The 20,891-nt window shown below is 42.2% G+C and overlaps 1 protein-coding gene across 16 annotated transcripts in view; it reads left to right on the forward strand.

The window, feature by feature from the left end:
- The window catches only part of LOC117607698 (protein turtle), a 128,374-nt gene that overhangs the window by 74,296 nt on the left and 33,187 nt on the right, over positions 1–20,891 (forward strand). For all 16 annotated transcript variants that reach the window (XM_076688873.1, XM_034331681.2, XM_034331690.2 and 13 more), the window contains 3 exons: positions 14,496–14,621; positions 15,638–15,808; positions 15,912–16,234. In XM_076688873.1, coding sequence (XP_076544988.1) covers positions 15,657–15,808; positions 15,912–16,234 — 475 coding nt within the window. In that variant the 5' untranslated portion in view covers positions 14,496–14,621; positions 15,638–15,656. The remainder of the gene's footprint in view (positions 1–14,495; positions 14,622–15,637; positions 15,809–15,911; positions 16,235–20,891) is intronic.

A 20,891-nucleotide genomic window follows, 5' to 3' on the forward strand; every position in this document is an offset into this window, starting at 1 on the left:
AACACAGTCGGGGTTAACAATGTCCTAGCGAAGGCAGGAGTTCGTTTAGGCCGATCCCCCTCGTCCTCTTCCGTTTCGTCCAGAAGAACCTTGAATCCCGTTTTCGCTCCCTGACCTCTAACCATACCAACGACATCGACCCGACATCGTGGACAGACGCACACGCGCACGCACACGCACACGCACACTAGAAAACATACACGTGCACCGTCCTCTTTCTTTCCTTCACTCCGATTCCTCCCGCCCTTTCTTAAGAATCTTGCTTCTCACCTATGACTCGTGCACACGCTTTCCCTTTAATACGTTCTCTATTCCTCCAAGTATACCTGAAAACAAAGACAAATATACAGGCAGAGGTAGACTGGAACGCTTCTACGCAGAGGCGGGTACACGTAAACCCTGACTAGCTGGCAGACGGATAGAAAGACGGCTTTTCCGAATCCAGCCAAGTCCAAAGTCCTTAATCCCGTGGGGTGATCCTGGCCCCGCCCGTACGCGAAGGAACCACACCCCGGCCAGAGAAGGAACTCAGGATACAGATTTACCCGGCTCTCTTACTCTCTCTCTCTCTCTCTCTCTCTCTCTATCTATCTATCTGGTAAGCTTCCACCTTCGCAGCTGTTGCCTGTTTTTCCTATATTTTCTTTCCTCTTTCGAACCTCGCTACTCTAGTTTCATCCTCGTCACTCGACACCCCCACTTCTTCGTTCCTTCTTGGTGGATTTAATAGCGCACATGGCCTCGTTCCATGCTGGATGCGAGTTGCAGCCGCGTCGCGCAGGTTAGGTTCGTCGCGAAGGGTGAGTTAAGGGCAGCGCAAGGACTCGGGAGCATTTCGTGTGTTTAATTATTTCGCTGGATTGCCTGGAAATCGCGTGTTTGTTTTATTTTTTCTTAAACCTTGCCGTTTACAGATGCGCCGGGCCAATGAAAAGAGAAAAAACGGTGCCGCCGTGTCTTGTCTGGTTTCGAGCGGAATTAATTGCCGTGGAGAGATCGCGCGAGTACCGCGAAGGCACGCAGCAATTGGGGTAGAAGAGGGTGGCGCCCCGATATGTCGAGAAAAAACGAGCGACTTCGAGCTACGCCTACGCTTCGTTAATTCCACCAACCGCGAATTTTTTTCCATCGTCTAGGTGTCTGCACCGTGTTAATTGGTGGTGGGTATCGATCCTCAACCAATTTTCTCTACACCGCGCCAGAGTTTAGGTTATACACTGGCGATGTTTTAAATCTACTCGCTTCGATACACATCGCGTGTTTTTTGCGAACAAGGGCCAATTTCGAAACCGCCGAACGAGATAGAAAATATATTCTGAATTATTCGCTTCTTATTTGAAATTTCGTTATACGATTATCGCCCAACAGTGTCCAAGTTCTTACCTATTATACTTACCTAACACAGAAGAGTATAGATCTCTTTGGATAGATAGTCTTCGCCGCGAGTCCTTAATAGGTAAATCTGTAATTAAAAGTTTCGTCGAAGCCGATCGTTGTCGGTAAAAATGCTTTGGAAACTCCCAACTAAACTCGATCGATCGCGTCAGGAATCGATCTGCAGGAATAGCTCGGGGCACACGCTTGATTTCATAGCTCCTTTGATGTATCCAAGCCAGGAAATGCACGAAGGGCACGTTCATCACGGTTCGTTGCTTCTAGTCAATCGCGCGACGAACTCTCGAATCGCCAGGTACCTCTCGACTATAATTTACAAACTCTACAACTATCAATTTCAAATAATTTATGCCTATTGCTGATTTTTCTCAACGCTGACATCAACGTTGCTTATACAGTTACGTCCGTAACTAATTCAGGCGATGTTGGAACAATTGGCAATAACACGTACACGTATCAGAGCTGCAAAGAATAATTGTAAAGGTGAAATCACATTTTTTATAAGTGACCTTATGATAGCCAAATGACATATCCGCCTATAATAATAATAATAATAATAATAATAATAATAATAATAATAATAATAATAATAATAATAATAATAATGATAAGAAGAAGAAAGATTAAAAGACAGAATCATTTTCTATCGCTGCTCTGATAGCAGGTTAAATTACATTCACTAAGTGGGTAGGTTTTCACGTTAAAAGTTGCTGCTCCAGCACTCCCTCATTCATTATCGGATTAGTACTTTTAACACATCGAAAATTTATAATCGCGGCGCGGCGGTACGAGAACTAGTTGGACGAATCAATTACTTTCTCGTTTGGTAATTTACATTGACGCGCGTTTAACCGTGTAATTTAATTACACGAGAGGTTAATCCGATACCATATAGCGAGTCCGGGTATTCGTACACTTGAAACGAGGCTCGATAATATTTTGACTAACAAGAATTTGCCAGTAAATTTAGCGAATCAGTGGCGATTAAACAGTTCTGGGTCTGTTAAACGTGTGTCCTCTATTTATTTTAGCTGTTGCTTGAAACCCCCACAGATTTTCAGCGTTGATGCGATGCAAAGCATATAAATTTGATGATTTTCGATGCGATAAAATATAACCAGAATTTAGTAATAAAGCGTGCTGTAAACGATATTCGATACGCTGCTATCAACGAAAAATTGATTTATGAATTTCTAACATTCCAACTTAACGCTTGCTCCAATTTCGTATAATATAGAAAACCTCGTAACTTCACTTTTATTAAAGAACGATATTTTTTCACGACACTATTCCGTGTCTACCTATACCTATCATTTATAATCATATAAAACTTTAATCTTTGTCCACCGATAAACTGGTAATCACAGAATATTATTCAAGCAGAGAGATGTAGAGAAGTATTTGAGTAAAAAAAAGCAATTTGAGGGCGGAAGTTCGCGGTCGAGCCGTACTCGTACCCCGATTTAACTCGAACCGAACGGTGTTGGATCGATCGAGGATGTGCGCACGATTTGGTTGTTCTGGAAAAGGGACGAAAAATTCGCACTCGGATCTGATACGTATAGCGCGAAGGCCTTTTAATTCGAATTGTAAATGAAGAACCTCCACGAGGAAAATTAACCGTTCCGCTGCGAGCGACGTCGTTGAAAATCGATCAGTACAAGTAGTATTGGTCGGTGTATGGTCAGACGCAAGATATAATATGGATTATTAAGGGCATTAAGCATCGATTGAACACCTCAGTTTACATGTGTTGTTTAAAACATACACCCGATGCTTTAATTCGTTCATTTGGTCGTATCAAACTCAGTCCATTTTTCGAAAACGAGACCGCACTACCGTTTTTCAAGGGGTCCTGGGGGCGTCCTGGGGGCGTCCTGGGGGCGCATTGCAATTGCAGTGTAACTAAACGTTTACAGAGGCGCAAAGGGGATGGGGTTGAACGAAGGCGATGAGAAAAATGCATTGTTGTTAGTAGTGTAGCGCTTACAAGCGTTCTGTGAAAGCAATTTTTTTTTTTTTATTTATTTATTTATTTTTTTTTTAAGGCTAACGGGGGTTTTCGTTTAACCTTTTTTCTCTATTGAGATTGACTGTAATCAACCACCACCACCACCACCACCACCTAATGTTCGTCATTCGTCAAGGGGTAGAAATTGTGTGGGATAAAATAAGGTAAACGTAATAGAGGAAATTGAATAAATGAAAATATGCAATGGAGTAGATTTACGTGACCTGTGATCTGTTTTTCATCACTTACCGGGAAAATTAAATAAATATGTATAATAGAATGAATATAAAAGAATTTGCTTAAAAATATTCACCGCTGGATCACGTTTGACGATCGCGCTATTCGCTATCCCAGGATTAATTGAACAGTGCCGTAAGAAAAGGGCCAGTTGCTCTTGACACGATACACTCTTTCAATAAAATTCCAGTAGTGCCCATATTAGTGTTTCCAATCGAATGAAGAAAAAAGTGCACCGTATCTTCATTACTGCCATACCTATTGCCAGACTGGATCGAAAGTAGAGGAAGAAAAAGCGTGTTTTCATCGAGCTTCATTTCCCAATTGATTCACCGTATCGACGAGTAGTGCCCGAACAGACTAGACGCAATGTCCGTTAACGAGGATTTTAAGAGAAATTTAATCGCTCTTCTGGCATAGTTTCAGTCTCATTGTTGTCGACTGCCTTTTATAGAGTAGCAGCATCAAGTAGTACACAGTCTGCAGAAGGAAATTAATCGGTAAATCATGCAATCCGCTCTGTACCCGCTCTCCCATTTTTCTTCCACTGTTCTATGCGATTCGTCGACGACATTTCCATCGTTCCCTGTTATTAATCCACTCATCTCGCGATTCAACGCGAGAGAATCGAGCAGATGGTCGTTCAATTTCCTACTTCCGTTCTAAAAGAAGAAGAAAACGAAAACGAAAACGAAAACGAAAACGAAAACGAAAACGAAAACGAAATCTACATTCACTTTCTTCGTGACCATGTGTCTGAACGGGTGAAATTGCTTAACGCATCCTACCGTTTAATATTAAACACCGTCCTCGTTCATGGCCTCGTCACGTAACGGCTAATTTATTCGATGCCCTTTTTTCTAACTGATCTTTGATATAGGTAGCTGTGACAACATCTGTCCTTCGAGTGCCGACGCAAGACCGCTGCGATCGAAACTCTGCCGCGAGATCGTGCTGATTCGTCGAGCACGCGATGCGTCCTTTTTCTCGTCAGTTTCGTAGGTCGAAAGTTGAAGGTCTTTCTTCAGCCCTCGGCTAACGTGCCGTTTCGATCTTCGTGCACTGGCATGCAACCTCGAGCTTTGATAAATACCCCTGCTAAAATACCCCTTGCTAATCGACCGTATAGATTGTGTGTACGAAAATAAAAGATTGACTTGTTTGAAAAATTTCGACCGTTTGCGACAACTACTACATATCAATTCGCTAAAGTTTCCCACACGGTGAACATTGTTCCTGGGCGAACGGAATGTAATTGCTTTCGTAGTTGTCTGCTACAGTTGCTCTGTTCGTCAGGAAACCTGAAATCCTGTCGATTTCGGGAAAATATTGGAAGGCCGTGACGGAATGGTGGCGGTTGATGGTGAATGGAAACAGGAACGGGAACGGACACACTAACGTCGCGACGTTAACGTATCCCCGTTTTTCCTGCACAGGTCATTCGTTAATTTACCGTTTTAATCACAAGAGAAAGAGGTACAGAGGCTGGTTGGCCGATAATGACGGCGCGTTTGCGTCGAGCAATATTTTATTATTTCCACTATTAGGGCCTCAATTAAAGGGACACCAGCGGTAATTGCGAATCGGACGAGGGAAATTCCTTTCGATTTGTTTCAAACAAATCTTCTTTTTTTAAATAACCGATTAATTTTATTCTACATTTTCTAGATCTTTCTCAAGACTAGAAATGAAAAGTATGACACTCGTTTTTCAAAGCGCTTTTGTTGAAATCTCGAATAAAAATGCATGTATGTATCGCGTAGATTTATGCGGGCTAATGTAGCGCGAGAACGTGTCGCTTTATACATAATAGAAAATCGATTTTCATAGAAGCTTCGATTACAGTGTCGTAGCCGCCTCGCGGCGATTGGCGATCGGCATCTGTTGCCTTTACGCTTTAGAGCCGCGAAACGTTGTAATTAAACCCGACCTGGTCGTCCAGTTAACCGTGTTTCTACGCGAAACGTAATTAAACCCGGTCAGTCTGCTTTCATGGCAAACCCCTCGTCTCTAACGAACTTTTCGTTAACCTGTATCGTTCAATCGCGTCAGATTTGTTTCTGGCGTGTAAATGAAAAAAGCTTGCAAGATTATCATTGAGAAAATGGGATTAGTACCTACGATATATGTATTGTTTCAGAAATTATTATACGTGTATTTTCTCATTGGAATATTGTTCCCAATTTTATATCGTATGAAAATCGATGCCTGTATCGATTGGATAATATCCCTTGTAAGCAAAGTCGGGAACGTTGAAATGCTAGTAACGGTTGTTCATCACCGTTGACTAGGCTAGACCATCGCATCGTCCGACCAATTTCTCTTTTCTACCCTTTTACGAACCTTTTAATACCCTGACGAATAGCCCACGCTGATTTTTCCCATGGCCCCGTATATTTTTCTGTCGTCTACGTGGAATTTTATTTTGTCAGGACTAACGATGCGATCGCTCTTCTCTCGAAACAATCGCTCTTTCGTTTCGTTTCGTTTCGTTTCGTTTCGTTTCGTTTCGTTTCGTTTCGTTTCGTTTCGTTTCGTTTCGTTTCGTTTCGTTTCGTTTCGGTTCGTTTCGTTTCGTTTCGTTTCGTTTCCTTTCCTTTCCTTTCCTTTCCTTTCCTTTCGTTTCGTTTCGTTTCGTTTCGTTCGTTACGTTTACATATTGCATCAAGTATTTTTTTTTCCTTTAACGCGAGTAACATATACTGGAGATTTCACCTTTACTTTTGTAACATCATTATAAATTTCTTTTTATTCATTTGTAATCTATTCTGATCGATTTGTTTATTCCGTTCTACAGAAAAGAGATATCAGACATTTCAACGAGGATATTATTTCATTGTTGAGGGTATTATTCAAAAGTTAAGGCGCACGTTTCGCTTGGACCGGATTGCAGGCACCTAATACAGCCTTAACGACCCTTTAAACGAAATTTAAACGCGTCCGCGTATACGACGTAACTTCCGGCACACCCCTGTCGCGTCGAGTCTTGTTCACCGCTCGAGATTCCTGGCCTAGCTTATCCCTTCTGTATCGTCTCTTTAGCTCGATAACGTCATTTTCCACTTTCTTTTCTCTCTCTTTCTCTTTCTCTTTCTCTTTAGCTGAAAAAATTGCCGTATTATGCAAGCGGACTCGCTCGAAAGTTGGTGCAAGTTTGTACCAGGTGCTTTTGGCAGCTCGTAGACACCGCTTAAGCACGACTTTGCTTGTTTCGGTGGTTTACGCTTGTTACCTGCTACGTGTGTGTGTGTGTGTCTTAACGAGTTATCGCGAGTTGATGGTTTCGATATGTCAGCGGTTTCGAAAGCGACGAGAGGTTGTTTTATCTCTCGTGCACTAAATTTTTTTTATTTTTCAATCTGAAATAGTAACTACTTACTATTTCTGTCGCATTGGATAGAATTATTTTCTCCGATCGATCGAGTCGATCATATAAATGGATTCTAGATGAGCGGACTCGTTTCGCTTAAGAACAGAGCAATCCTCTTAACGGCGCGACGTTAAAACCTAGTTAGGTAAAGCGGATTCGAGATGCGTGTGTCCGCCATCGAACCCAGCTGGACACATACCTTGTCGCTGATACCTGAAATCTGTTATGCGATCAGACGACAATTTATGACTTTCAAACTTTCTTTTTACTCGCTGCATCACATTTCACGTGTACCCCGATGCTATTAAAATCAGACAATTCAAAGTGCAGTGCCAATCGCTGAAGCTATAATTAATAGCAGAGATTAGTAGCGCATATGAAATACCAGTCTTTCACCGGTAGGTATGTACCTTCTATCGATGTCTTTCGTGTTTCTTTGGAATAAAATTTTCCTTCTCCAATTGAACGAAACAAATGAAATCCCTCTGGATTTTATAATACCGTGCCGAATACAAGGCGAGTATTTATTAAAATCGTCGAGGACGATGCCATAATCCGAAGAGTTAATTATCCGTCGCTATTAATGCCCCCTTTAACAATGCGCTTAAATTGCGGGGCAAATAAAGTAGCACGAGCGAGTTTGTCGTAATTTCGTGCTTAATTAACGTTCCTCCTCCTGCCACATATCTCCTCCAACCGTGCTCTCTCCTTCCTTCCTTCCTTCCTTCCTGTCGATCCATCTTCTCTCCACCCGTGAACGTATAATTTCGATCGTATATTTCGAGGTGAACACCTCGACTAGTACGACTCGGTACGTTTGTTAACAGACGAATATATAGATAAAATAACTTTGTTCATAAAATTGAACTATGCCGAGAGAAAATGGCATTGCAACAAACTATTCTCTGCATCTCCATTCTGCAGTATTAGGTATATATTATGTAATACGTATAATAGAATCATCAAGGCCGTCGATTTTAAACGAGTTGCAGTTTTCGCGCTGCTTCTTGAAAACGGAAGAGCCGCAAAGAATGACGAATGAGAAAATTTTCAATTGGGAGTTTCAGCCAAGTCGAGGTTTTCTTTTCTACGCGGCAAGCCTCAAAACGGGGCAACGAGAAGACGAAAAGGAACGAGACATCCGCTCCGTTTCGATGGAAGAAGATCGAGAAAAGCGAGAAAAGCGAGAAAAGCGAGAAAAGCGAGAAAAACTGAGAGAAAGAGAAAAGGAAGGAGGGTGAGAGGTTTCTATTGAGTCGGTCAGCAGCCCGCAGCTGCAATTGAATCGAACGTGCCATAGGGAAGTGCACTTAACCATCTCTCTTGTCTCGTCTCGTCTCGTCTCGTCTCGTCTCGTCTCGTCTCGTCTCACTTTCGCTGTGTGCTGTCGACGACCGAACGACTTCTCGGAGGCGACGAGCAATAACCATAGCCGTAGCCGAAAGGGAAATTGCCGTCTCGTCGAGAGAATTTACTTTTGTTGTCGTATTTCTTCGCGCGCGAGAAACCAATATCGGCCCTCTTCTACTCGGTCAGCGGATCACAGTCGGTTCTTCCACGTAGTCCTTCCTTTCAACAACTGTTTAAACTTTGATCGTGAGTACTGGTACCTACATGCAGAAGAAATATTTTGTCGTTGAATTCTATTTGAACAAGCAAGACACAAATTGTAGAATAGAATCGATCGATCGAAAGAGTCGTCGCGTCGCTTCGATTGGTTAGTGCAACGAATGAATAAATGAACGAGCTTGCAGGAACGAGCTTAGACGATTGGTGAAAAGTTGATGAGACAAGTTTAGATTTGTTCCACATTCTCTATACACGGCGCGGCGCGGCGCGCCGCAAGAGGAAAAAGAAAATGGAACAAGTAGAAGAAGAAATTAAAAGAGGAAGAAACGCGATGCTCCTTCGTTGTTTCTTGCCGTTTCACGGGCTGGAAAAGCTTTACGATCTTTCATAACGGCTGAACAGCCTGAATTCCCGCGTGGCGAGTATAAGGGGAGCTTTAACGTTATTACATCGTGGACCGAATATAAGCCAGACTCTCGGAGGTAAAACCGTAAAGCCCGAAAAGATATCTATGCTGGAGAAGAGATTTTCTCTTCTCTCTTCTGCTCATAGAATACGCTAGTCTCGTTATCCTTGATACTCTGTTTAATGTTTTCAATCTATCGTCTACTATCGTAGATCACGACGATGCAGTTGGTGTATCCTGTTGTAAATTTCTATCGGGAAGGGGAAGGGGAAGGAAGAAGGGTGAGCCTAACACGAAGAAGTTGCGAACGCGACAGAATGTTTGAAATGCTCGTTTAGCCGCAAAAGTTTCAGTTATTTCGGTAGGTTCGTGCTTTCGCTGGTATATCGTTTCAGGAAGGATCGTACTCGGTATTCCGCTAGCAACGTTGCGGTCGGCGAGGTCGCAGCTGGTGCGACGCGACGCGGCCACGCGTTTTGCGGCGCTCGCGGTCGTTCGCGCTGCGCTACTAAATGCTTTGAGGTTTACGCTGCAATGGTCGACCGCAAATATCGTCGGAACCTTTCCATAAATGTATCGCGACGAGTCTACGCGCGTACGACTTGCCTTTCAGCACCGCTCACTCCGCTCAACTTTAATTAAATTTCAATTTCTCGCTTAGGTACCTAATATCTAGATATATCCAATATATATCTCGTGACGTTCGAAAAATATCTTTTTTATTTTTACGACAAAGAATCGACTATCGACGTGGGTTGCTATTTGGCTAGTTGGTTAGTTGGCTAGTTCCAGGAGGTTTTTCCAACGGAAAGCTTTTTCTTTCGCTTCTTCTGTCGCTATCGAGCGGAATCGTGAGGCTAAGAAGCGATCTTTCTCCGCGACACGGTGGCGGCAATCTAGCAACGAAATGCGAGCTGATCGCGTGCAATCTGCCACTTTTGTCCTATGCTGCTACTCGTAATTCTCCTTTGAAATTGCCTTTGAACAGGGTATGCGATATCTCTGCATTTACCCGGTTGATCGAGAACCAATCGTTCTGCTAAAACGATATTACCTTAACCTCCTATAAGCAGAATTATTAGTCAAAGGCACGTTTCACGTGACAAATGCAATCGAATTAAATACGCCGCGTCTACGTCACTTTCAGCTAGGGGAATAGAAATTTGCATAGAATGTTCTGTCTTGTTGATTCGGTAAGTCGAATCACCGCACCGCTGGTCCAGGACTAATCCTCGAGTGGCCCTCGACAAATTACATTCTCATTGAATCGCTGTTGTAACGTTGTAATTCTCCGTTTCGCGTCGCTTTCATATACCGATTCGAAAATACTAGAATTAATCGGAATAACATTTCCTCGTAACGTTAATAATAAAAATCAATAGAATCACAACGAACCAATGTGTTCTTCTCTCTCTCTCTCTTTTATTTACAGCCTCCTTGTGCCCGCTCGTGAATAAGATGTAAAGTACGAAATCGTTAAAACCCTTTGATCGACAATCGCTCCTCAGTGTTGCGTACAGTATCTCCAAGGGTTTCCCTTCTTCACTATCCTAGAGTCAATCTTCCGAGATTTCCCTCGGGGCACTGCACCTTAAAGACCCTCCGCTTTAAAATCCATTCCAACTGTATCACCCACTGTCCATCACCGAATCCTCTTCCACCTTCTCCTCTTCTCCCTTCTCGTTTCTCTAAGCGAGTCTACCTATATGTATATATTCGTTATCCCTTCTCTTACAACTTCAACATCTTTGTAGTTGACAGACACCTGGTGGTTGGTAAACGCTTCGAAAGTGCATTACACGTTTTTTTAACACGTGCGTTTAATGAATCTCCCAAATATATCTACTCGTAATTATTTGATCGATAATATTATTATATATGTATATAATATTTCTGCATCGAGCCGAGAATTTTCCTGATTCTCATAAGCATAAAACATAAACGGGTTAATAAAGAACAGTTTTTAAATCAGATTAAACCCAAACAACGTTATACCGTAAACGCATAAGTTTGAGTATCAAAAATTTCACACCAGAAGCACTCTCTCGTGGAATATCAAAATATATTCCTGTTCCATAATCCGGTAACGACCTACATATGTATGTATGGGGTGAGAGAGTCGAATCGAGCAACATTAAGCGTCATCCACAGTCCTCGACGTCGTTTAATTTAAACAATTTCATCGGCACGAGTAGTACTACTTCGTTAAATAATATCATTACTCCTACGTGCATACTACGTTCACGAGGTCCACGAGGTGACCACCAGTGGAGGAAAGTTGGCAATTAACGGAGAAGAAAGATCCTCCGAAACGAGGTTTCTCGAGGAGAAAGAAGGCCGAACACGAGTACCTAGTGTTGTTGGTTGCACAGAGTTTTCCATTCGACGATCCTTTTCACCAAACGACGCGTCGTTGCTCAAACGTCATCGAGTGACCTCGGTTTCGTTCCCTTTTAGGACGCATCATTCTATTGCCAACGGGGGCTCCTCTGCAGTGTAAAACGGTCCTCTGCGAGAACCTTGACGGTAATAATTAACGGGCTCATCATCGTGGCGCAAGGACACGCGAACGGATTTCGTGACGGATAGCTAGCACGTTGCTGGTGCTGTCTTGTACGCGCTGAAAGGGCTTTGGGTCGCGTTGATGCGGACATACATTCGCAACGAGATCCGCGCTTACAATGAACCCCCAGGAAGCTGCCTAGTACCGAGTGACACACGGTATTACGGTATTTTCAAACTGCCCTAGCCTGGACTATCGTACAGTTTACGAGGATCGTTAAGAAATTATTGCTGGTGTTAACAGAACCCTTATGTATCTCAAGTGTTGTGCTTTGAAATGATCGTAGAAGGTTCTGTGTGCATTCAGTGTAGCCAGGATATGTATCTTTTTACATATTTTCCAATTTGTAGAAAGCCTGATTGAAACTTTGGTTTGTATATTTTCCAATTTGAAAAAAAGAGAAAAAATTTGTTGTAAACCTATATGGACAGCAAAAAAGGATTTAAATCTTTGAACGCAAAGTTTTCTGTGCCAGATTAAACATCGAGAAATGACCGAATTAAAAGGTTGAAAAAGCTCGAGATCGTTTCACCGTGGAAATTTGATGTTCGTGTCGAACGAATGAAGCGTAATTGGATCGATATTATGGAGGGAGCGTTGTAGACAGAGGCGTGTGCAATTTTCATGTTGAATAGCAATCGCCACTCGTTGCGCGATACAGGAACACAAAAAGCACAGCTGAATTTTCACAATTGATTAAATCAGCTTTAGACCACCGCGGCGCGGTTGAAAATCGAATCGAGTCCAGTCCGGTCGAGACGAGTCGAATGGAGCAGCTGCGCGTGTTGCTGCTAGCTCGTCGATCAAATTATCCGTGAACGCACTCCGATTCACCCTTTTTCAAGTGGACCTGTTCCGAGGCCGAGGACGATATTTGCCCGCGTTTTCTGCCTTTAGCGTAAACGAGCGAATTCGCTCTACCCTTTCCTCGACTCTGCTGATAATAATAATAATAATAATAATAATAATAATAATAATAATAATAATAATGGTAGAACGCGTTTTCATTCACGGTATCGAATTTTACGTTTTCACCAGTTCGTTAAATTCATCGAAAATCTAGCCGTGAAGTGATTTTTACTTTTATTTTTATTTTCATTAGGTAAATGATTTAAATTGATGTTATTATTCGCACCGAAGTGTACACGGAAATGTTGTCGATTGTCGATAATAAGCAGTTGATGCAATAGAAAAATAACGTGAAAGACGAGAATAATTTTTTCCGTCGATTACGTCACAGATCGTGGGTAACAAGTAGCGTCAGGTGGGAATCGTCGACACGGACCAATTAGTTCGTTTCGATTCGTTTCGTTTCGTTTCGTTTCGTTTTGTTAGAGAGGGTTGACGAATAGGCAGATCAGGGATAAGTGGTTGCGTCACGCGAAAAAACGCTTCACACAAGTGGGTGCCGTTCAGTTCGTGCAGTTTCGTGAATTCTTCAACGATCTCTTTTAATTGTTACTTTAACGAAGCCTGATAATTTATCGTTTTCATAGAAACGATGGTTTGTTAAACTCGACTGGTGGTATCAGTGGTGCGATATCAATCATATTAACGCTAAGATTCAGATTCCGAGAACCGAGGATCTTGTATTTTTAAGTAGTAAGAGTCAACGCTTTAGCCAACATCAAGTCAGAGGTGCTGCTGTAAACCTGGACTGACTTTGCAACTAATTTTATAAAAAAAATAACAATCGTAGTTGAATTGCGAAACGCTTCGAGTAACGTTCAGCCCTTTTAAAGATTGAGGGGAAATTCATGGAAAAATCGCAGCACGCTATCAAGATAAATCCAGGATATTTCATTCATTTGGCCACGATCACCGTTTCTCCCCCATCAACGTTCGATTCATTCGGTTCCGTGCGTCGCCTCGCGTCGCCTCGCGTCGCGACGCTGTGACGATCGGTCGGGGATGAAAGGAGCAAGGGATTACAGGGGTAGGAGATATTGGTCAATCCCACCGGCTCAGCGCTAATAACCGTGGAACACGAAGACGAGTTATGACAGGTGGTGTCGTGGTTCGTTCGGTGGGGTGAAACTGCACGGAGCGGGGTGACATGTGCCATTGTTCAAACCCCTTCTCCAAACGACCCTTCTCCTACCCTCTACTCTACCACTTCCCACCTCTCTCACTCAGTCTTCTATTAGCACCGTGCAACCCTTCTCTCCTCCTCCCGATCATCCCGTGATCCCTCTTCGTCAAAAGGTGCTGACGGCTATTCCAGTTAGCCCTATTCCTACCTCTAACATCCTGAATTATACTATTCTGTAAATACTGTAAATACTGTAAATACTGCAAGTACAGTGAATTATTTCAAAGATTTACACTTCATTTTCAGCTTGAATTCAAATATGCTTTCAATTGTTCAATTATAATAAGTGTTTCGAACGTAACGAGGTATAATAGCAAAGCTCGTACATTCAGATATTAGCCCCTGCTCTTTGATCTTCGAATTTTGATTAACTCGGTTCACGAGTTTAAATTATAATAATCGATGTTAACGAGACAGGGATTACATTAATCCCTGTAATTATACGAAACAAGAGTGGCGATGCCAGGTAAATTTTCGAAAGCCCGCTATAATCGTATATTAATTTCTTTTTAACGAGATGGCACCTCGATTATTATCTATCTCTTGAAAATTCTGGATAACGCAACGCAGCGTGTCATCTTCCCAGCAAGCGAGCCCATTTCGATTTAATCTCATTCGATTCACGTCTCGTCTGCGCGGAATTTCAACTATCCACTCCCGGAAGAAGAAGTCAAAGCCGTGCTCGATAATCACGATGCAAGTCTCTATACGAGAAAGGACAGAGAATGAACAGTAGAGGGAATTGCTTGGGGAAAGAGAACGTTCCGCGTTTTATTTTATTCCATTCAATTTTCCACGTTCGATCCTAACGAATCACATGTTTTTTTTTGTTTTTTTTTTTCCTTTTTCCAGGTGATGATAGCGACACGTTGTGGAGGCTAACTGAGGTAGCTGTTGTTGAAGAAGTGGCGAAACTGGTGAAAATCAGTGTCGGGAGCGGTCGATCCGGGCAGCGGTAGTGGTGGCGGAACGGCAGGGGTAATGTTTACTTATTTACTTGTACATATGTTTACGTTGTTGATTGTACCTGTGGTCACATCAGTGATTAGCGCGAACAATTTAACGTAATTAAACAATTACAAAAGAATAGATAAATCGGAATTGATTGAAGGAAGTGGAAAGCAGGCAATACGTAAATTTCGTATTGATCTATTCGGAGGCAGGGTAATTTTCGTGTTCTCGTCGAAACGTGGAGAACGAAACGGAGGAAACTAGCAAAGGAGGAAGCTCGTTCCGGATATACGGTAGGCGTTTAAGTAGAGTAATCAAACTCTTATCAGACTTATTCGTGTCGGTGGAGTAATCGACTGACGATAAGAATCACGGATAGAGAATTAGACGGTCGCGTCGGTGGATCTATTAAGGCATTATCTCGCGGTGTTATGCCGCTTTCGTGACGATATCGCTGGATAAACGAGGGAGGAAAAAGCTGTTCGAGACATACGGTTATCGTGGCTCGTATTACGCGATCTGGGATTAACGTAAGTAGCTCGCTCGGTGCAAATTGAAAATACCGCGATCCGATAGCCAAAGAGAGTGAGAAAGAGGAAGAACCTCTCTCTCTCTCTCTCTCTCACCCCGTGGTATTTATCAGCTGCACTGATTACGGACCGCGGAAAACGTATAATTATACATATATTGAACAGACGATTAGAGGGGATGGTATTTAATTTATCGTTTGGTTTAATTGCTGGTATATTGCTGGTATAGGTGAACGTGTCTTGTGATTAAAGCTTCTTCTCAGGGGAACAGAATCATAAAATACTGGATTGAAACGAAGCTATAAAATTCTGTTGATCGTGTTATCCCGAGTATAAAAAGTATAAAAAGGCACACGTATCTACTGTACCTACATACAAGTATAAAAGTAGAATGATTTCTTTTCTTCTACAAAGGTTGCCCCCTGTCCTTTTGTATTAGGTATTTACACTGGACCTTTCATTCGATTGTTGAAAGTATCTAAATTAGCTTACATGGTCGTTTATGATGTACAGGTACTATGGGAGCGGGGGTATGGGGGGCGGAGGAGGGCTACAAGCCACGGACCTCCGGCGAAGGCTCGAGTCCCGGTGTTCAGGAAGCACTTTTCCCCAGGGTCTTCCTTCCATAAGACACGATGGCTGCCGTGCAGCTGAAAGAAGCTTGTCTGGCCAGGAGGGAGACAGGTAGGTAATCTTACATCTTCCTTGAAATTCGTCAATTCTCTTATAAAGGTAGGTACTCGACAAAGAAATCGTTTAAACATCAGAATGAATTTGTTGTTTCTAGTGGGGTTGACTTGGAAACGACCCTTGCTTCCGGTCAACCGACCTGTACTAGTTCTCGGTCGTACAGACGACACGAGAACGAGGAGAATGAAGAAAAGAAGAAAGGTGCGAGATGTACGTTGAAGAATGAAAATGGTGTAATCGATTCTTTGTACGGAAAACTGCGGTTCTCCGTTGGAAGATTGTTCGGCGCAGATGGTGAGGAGGACGAAGAAGGCAATAGGAATAGGCATCGGCTTCGATGGTTTCGCAGGGACTTCCGGTGGCTCGCGGATGTGGCGACGAGGACCCTGCTCCTCGGTATCGTGCTTTTCGTCACGCCAGGTACATTAGAATAATTAAATTTTTACATCGCTCATTTAAAACTTGAACACAGCTATTCGAGTATTTTAGAATTTAATTTGGGTATTCGGGTATTCGGGTATTCGGGTATTCGGTAACAGAGAGTCTAGTCTCTTTACGCTCGGTACTCGAGTACGCGTTTGTTTCATTACCGTTTACCGGTCTCCCGGGTTGTTACATTAATTAGCGAAGCTCGCTAATCAGAACAAGTCTACCGAGTCACGGTAATAGCTTTCCATCGTCTCTCGAGCACGATCTCGACCGATCGATCGATCTTGGATTCAGTGTGGCGTGGCGTGGCGTGGCGTGGCGTGGCGTGGCGTGGCGTCGCGTGTGTCGTGAGGGGATGCGCGTAGATCAGCACAGGCGTAATGACGTCGATTGAGATCGAACGGAGAGTTTCCGTCAAGATACCTCTTGTAATTGGTAATACGTGTCTCTGCGCCATACTGTACAATTACGCGCGTGCACTTCACTCGTGTGTTTCGTCAACAGTCCTGTGGATCCTGTTAGACAGACCCTAAAGCAATTGCTTCACACAGCTCCTCCTTGTAGAAACGGCCCTTTCATCTCCTCCTTCAGGACAATTATCCAATCGAAATTTCAAAGATATTCTATTTTTGTATTGTTGAAACAAACGTTCCTAAATGTCACTAAAAGTGAAACAATATCATTTTTTTCATTCAGATTCGAGTGGTAGGAAATGGTAGAAATTATTTTTTTTTTCTTTTCTCTCGGACGGATGAGAAAGAAGGATAAAAAAAAACCGTTACAGGATCATTTAACGTTCGAAAAACATCCGACCAATCGAATGCAACGTTTACCTTGCCAGTTTTTATTTACGACTGTTATTGCGTCGAAGCAGGAAAAGCTGCAACGCAGTCAAACCAATTTACAGGAACGGATGAATAAAATGACGTCAATACGTGCTCGTTTCAAAGGATGTTCCCTCTTTTTATTTTAATATACGACCCTTACGAAGCTCGTCGTTAGTCTCATCAACCAGAACAATTTCATTAAAACTCCGCTTTTATGCTCTCAAGGTGCTTGTTGAGCGCGTGCCTGTCGGTTCTTGCTAATGATCCTTGCATGAGAGTGGAAAAAATCTATGCGAATCAAGCATTTACCTTTTTCCCTTCTCTACCTTTTACGTTTTACCGAGAATGCTTCATTTTTTTTTATCTCCTTATTTCATCGTTACATTTAGCTTATACTTATACTTGTCGCGAAAACATTGAAAATATTAATTTCCATCGTTGCATAATTTTCTTAACAAATTGGTACGAACTGGTAGATACTATTTATATTTTCAATTCTATATATTTCTATATATTTCTATACATTTCTACCAGAATTTAATAAATATAAACTCAATTAGTTCCACATTTGACGAAAGCGGGGTATCATACGGTTATTCTTAGCAACAAATGTAAATCGAATTAATGCTTTTTAATGAAATGAAATGAAATTCGCACAAACATGTATCGTTTCCACGACCTTATTTTCGAATTTGTTCCATTTGATATAACATTGATGTGGTATTGACATAGGTATACATACATGGTGTCTTATAAATGGAAAGATCAATAATAGAAAGTAATTTGAAAAATTTCCATAAACTTGGTTAAAATAAAATTCTCGTTTTAACTCGGAAATAAATGAATTGTTTTCAAGTGTTGAATTTCTCTTGTAAGCGAGTTACGCGTAATTTTTCCGTTTATGAGCTCTCGTAAAAGGAAGGAAAATTATCGTGAAATTGAGAAGAAAGGACAGCGTTGATGAAAGACGGGGCAAAGCGAGCTAAAATTAGCGGAAAAGTTGTTTAATATAGAAAGTTGGATAAGTGGAGGAAAGACGGAGCGAAAGACGGCCATTGTGATCGCCAGTTGCACGACACAGCACCGAAAGATAATCATCTCCAACTTTTCCTGTTTAATAGGTACTCCTCATTTATTTATCTTCCAATCACTTTACCGACTAACCTTTGGCGATACGTGTATTTTTCTCAGCAACTGACCCTGATATCTCTTTATTATGACAGGAACCTCTACACTTTACACGATAGCGTATGAGTTTAACTAACATAACATATAGGTATGTATCTGGCTTAAGGTATCATCCTGAAATGCATTCGGTCGCGATTAAATTCCTCTGCAGATTGCAGAGGGCTCGTCGTGGTGGAACGGTCGCTATAAATTACGTATACACGAGGCATCCGCGCGTGTTGCCGGTGAACGATTATGGTTTCTTCCTCGCGTAGCTGGCTTCGAAGCGGCCCAGATGGCAAGCGATGAAACGAGTTGCAAATGACGTTGTCCCTACCTGGAGGGTACGTTGCCCTTCCATTAAAGCCCGTTTGACGCGACGCGATGCTCGATCGATCGAGATCAGTGAAAAATCTTGTCTTTTCGATTTGGTACTTATTACGGTTCCCTCCGTTCTATTGCGAAACAGTCTATACATATTTACTCGAGGAATCACCATAATTACCCTAAATAATTAAACTCTTTACTCCGGTAGCCGTGGGTGAAAGTTAGCCGTGGTTGTCGAATGCTCATTAGCCCCTGGTTAATTGCTTGTAGGCCGTCATCTCGTGTGTACATACGCTTACTTAGCTGAAGCCGATCGAGTGGCTGCTTAATTTCACGGTTGGCCGCTGACTGAAAATTTCATGGAGAATACGAGCAGATCTTCTTGCGTGTTTGCCACCAGAATCTCCTTTCCTGTGCACGTGGTCGAGCAATAATATGTACCAGGAATCTCGTTACGCGAGCCTTTTGTCTATCCTATCCTCGCGTGTCGCGAGGAACGAAAGACAAGAAGGAAACATCGTAACTTTTCATATGTTTCGCTTGAATAAAGTTTTTCTCCTTTTCATTGACCACTGATCACGCTGGTCGTTTTCACTGATTCATCTCTATCAGCAGATGTAACAGAGTGGTCGAGCGTGCGCATCCTTTGTGCAACGAATGGATGCGATAGACAGAGAATCGAGGTACATAGTTTAGCGAAGAAGAGACGTTTCGTCATATGTACCTCTGGATATGGATCTCTGGTGAATACTACCACCTGTGATACGTATACAGACCATGCCGATCTGTCAATAATCCGAACAATAGGCGGCTACAATGGAACGAAAGCTCGAGTGGCGATCAAAGTCGCTCGCTCACTCGACGCGACGACCAAGACGGCGACGTCGACTCTGCTCTCTTTTTTTTCTTGTCCCTTGTTTGCTCCGCTTATCTCTCGTTTTTCATCCTGATTTTCTTTCTTCTCAACTTTTACTTTCTAACGGATAGACCGATTTACGGAAAAACAAACGAGTGGTTTTTTATTTTTTACAAAACTATTGAAATATGCGTACGATTGTGATTACATATTTTGAAATTATCGAACCGACGCGCGACGCGACAGGAAAGTTACTTCTTCTATTGTTGTTAAGGAAGCTGATGACTGGTCGCCTATTGTTCCTTGGACGGAGATAATTTTCAGGCAGTGGCGAACGCCCTTTTGGAAAGTCTTTCATTTTTTTGGACGGTCGCCCGCATCGAACGCCTTCGGCGCTACTCTCTTCGCCGCGTACGCCGTTTCTTGGATATTTCCAAGTTTTTTCCTTGGAAATGCGCTGTGAAAAGATTGGTGATGTTGTGCAAAAAGCTACATTGTCTTCACTATCAAATGAATATTCGTTCAATAAAAACGATCCATTACTGATCTTTTCAAGACCTTTTAAATAATTACAATTATTCGTTTAGCGGGTGACGAATCTGTTTTTCAATTGAAAATTTAACGATGGCTGAGAAAATAAAAACAGCAGTTGCAGGGAGTGGTACACGAATGCGCGTTGGGCGTTTCTCTCATAGAATTACGCTAGCTACGGTGTAAGGGGGTTGTTCCGAGAGGCTGCGAGAAACGGGCTGGAACACGCCTCTCGTTAACGTTAACGATCCTAACGTTATTAAATTTCATCAATGTTTCCCATTATCATCGATGTCTTTATTTGTTTTATCTTACAAACGGTGAAAGATTCCGTCATGCGAAACGAGCGACACCTCGACGAAAGATTTATTTCAGAAACCTTTGTTGCGGGTAGAAAGAGATGTGGAAAGTGTGTTGTATTCGTACTCGACGGGATTCAAAGGGAATAGGTATCAAAGTCAGATCCATTATTTGAATGGAACCCATTACAACAGCGATTTTTCTGGGGCTTCGGTGGATTTTCCATAAACTTTTCCGTTCTTTGACTGCAAACTTGCGTCCATCAGATTCTAAAATATATTATTTTCACGATGCTGGCTGTGAGAAATATAGTAATTGCAAAAACCTTAACAATATCGATTCAACTGATTCAACCCGTTTGGTTTTTATGTAAGTGTTTAAAATTCTGTGCAACGTAAGTAGCGATGAGCAGCGATCAAATTACATTACAGAATTACAAATGACAAAAGTTGCAACTTTATCTGACGATGAAATGATACGGATAGACAATTCGTACGTTAGAGATTTAAGAGAGACGATCCTCGAATTTTACGATTATGTAGTCGGTTCGTTCTCTCGCCGAAAGTATCGTATTATCTTATTTATCTGATTTTTTTCGGTTTTGGCTCACATAATACCCGAATGACTTTACGGGAAGGGT

This window comes from Osmia lignaria, chromosome 6 (assembly GCF_051020975.1).
Source record: "Osmia lignaria lignaria isolate PbOS001 chromosome 6, iyOsmLign1, whole genome shotgun sequence".
NCBI classification, from domain to species: Eukaryota; Metazoa; Arthropoda; class Insecta; order Hymenoptera; family Megachilidae; genus Osmia; species Osmia lignaria.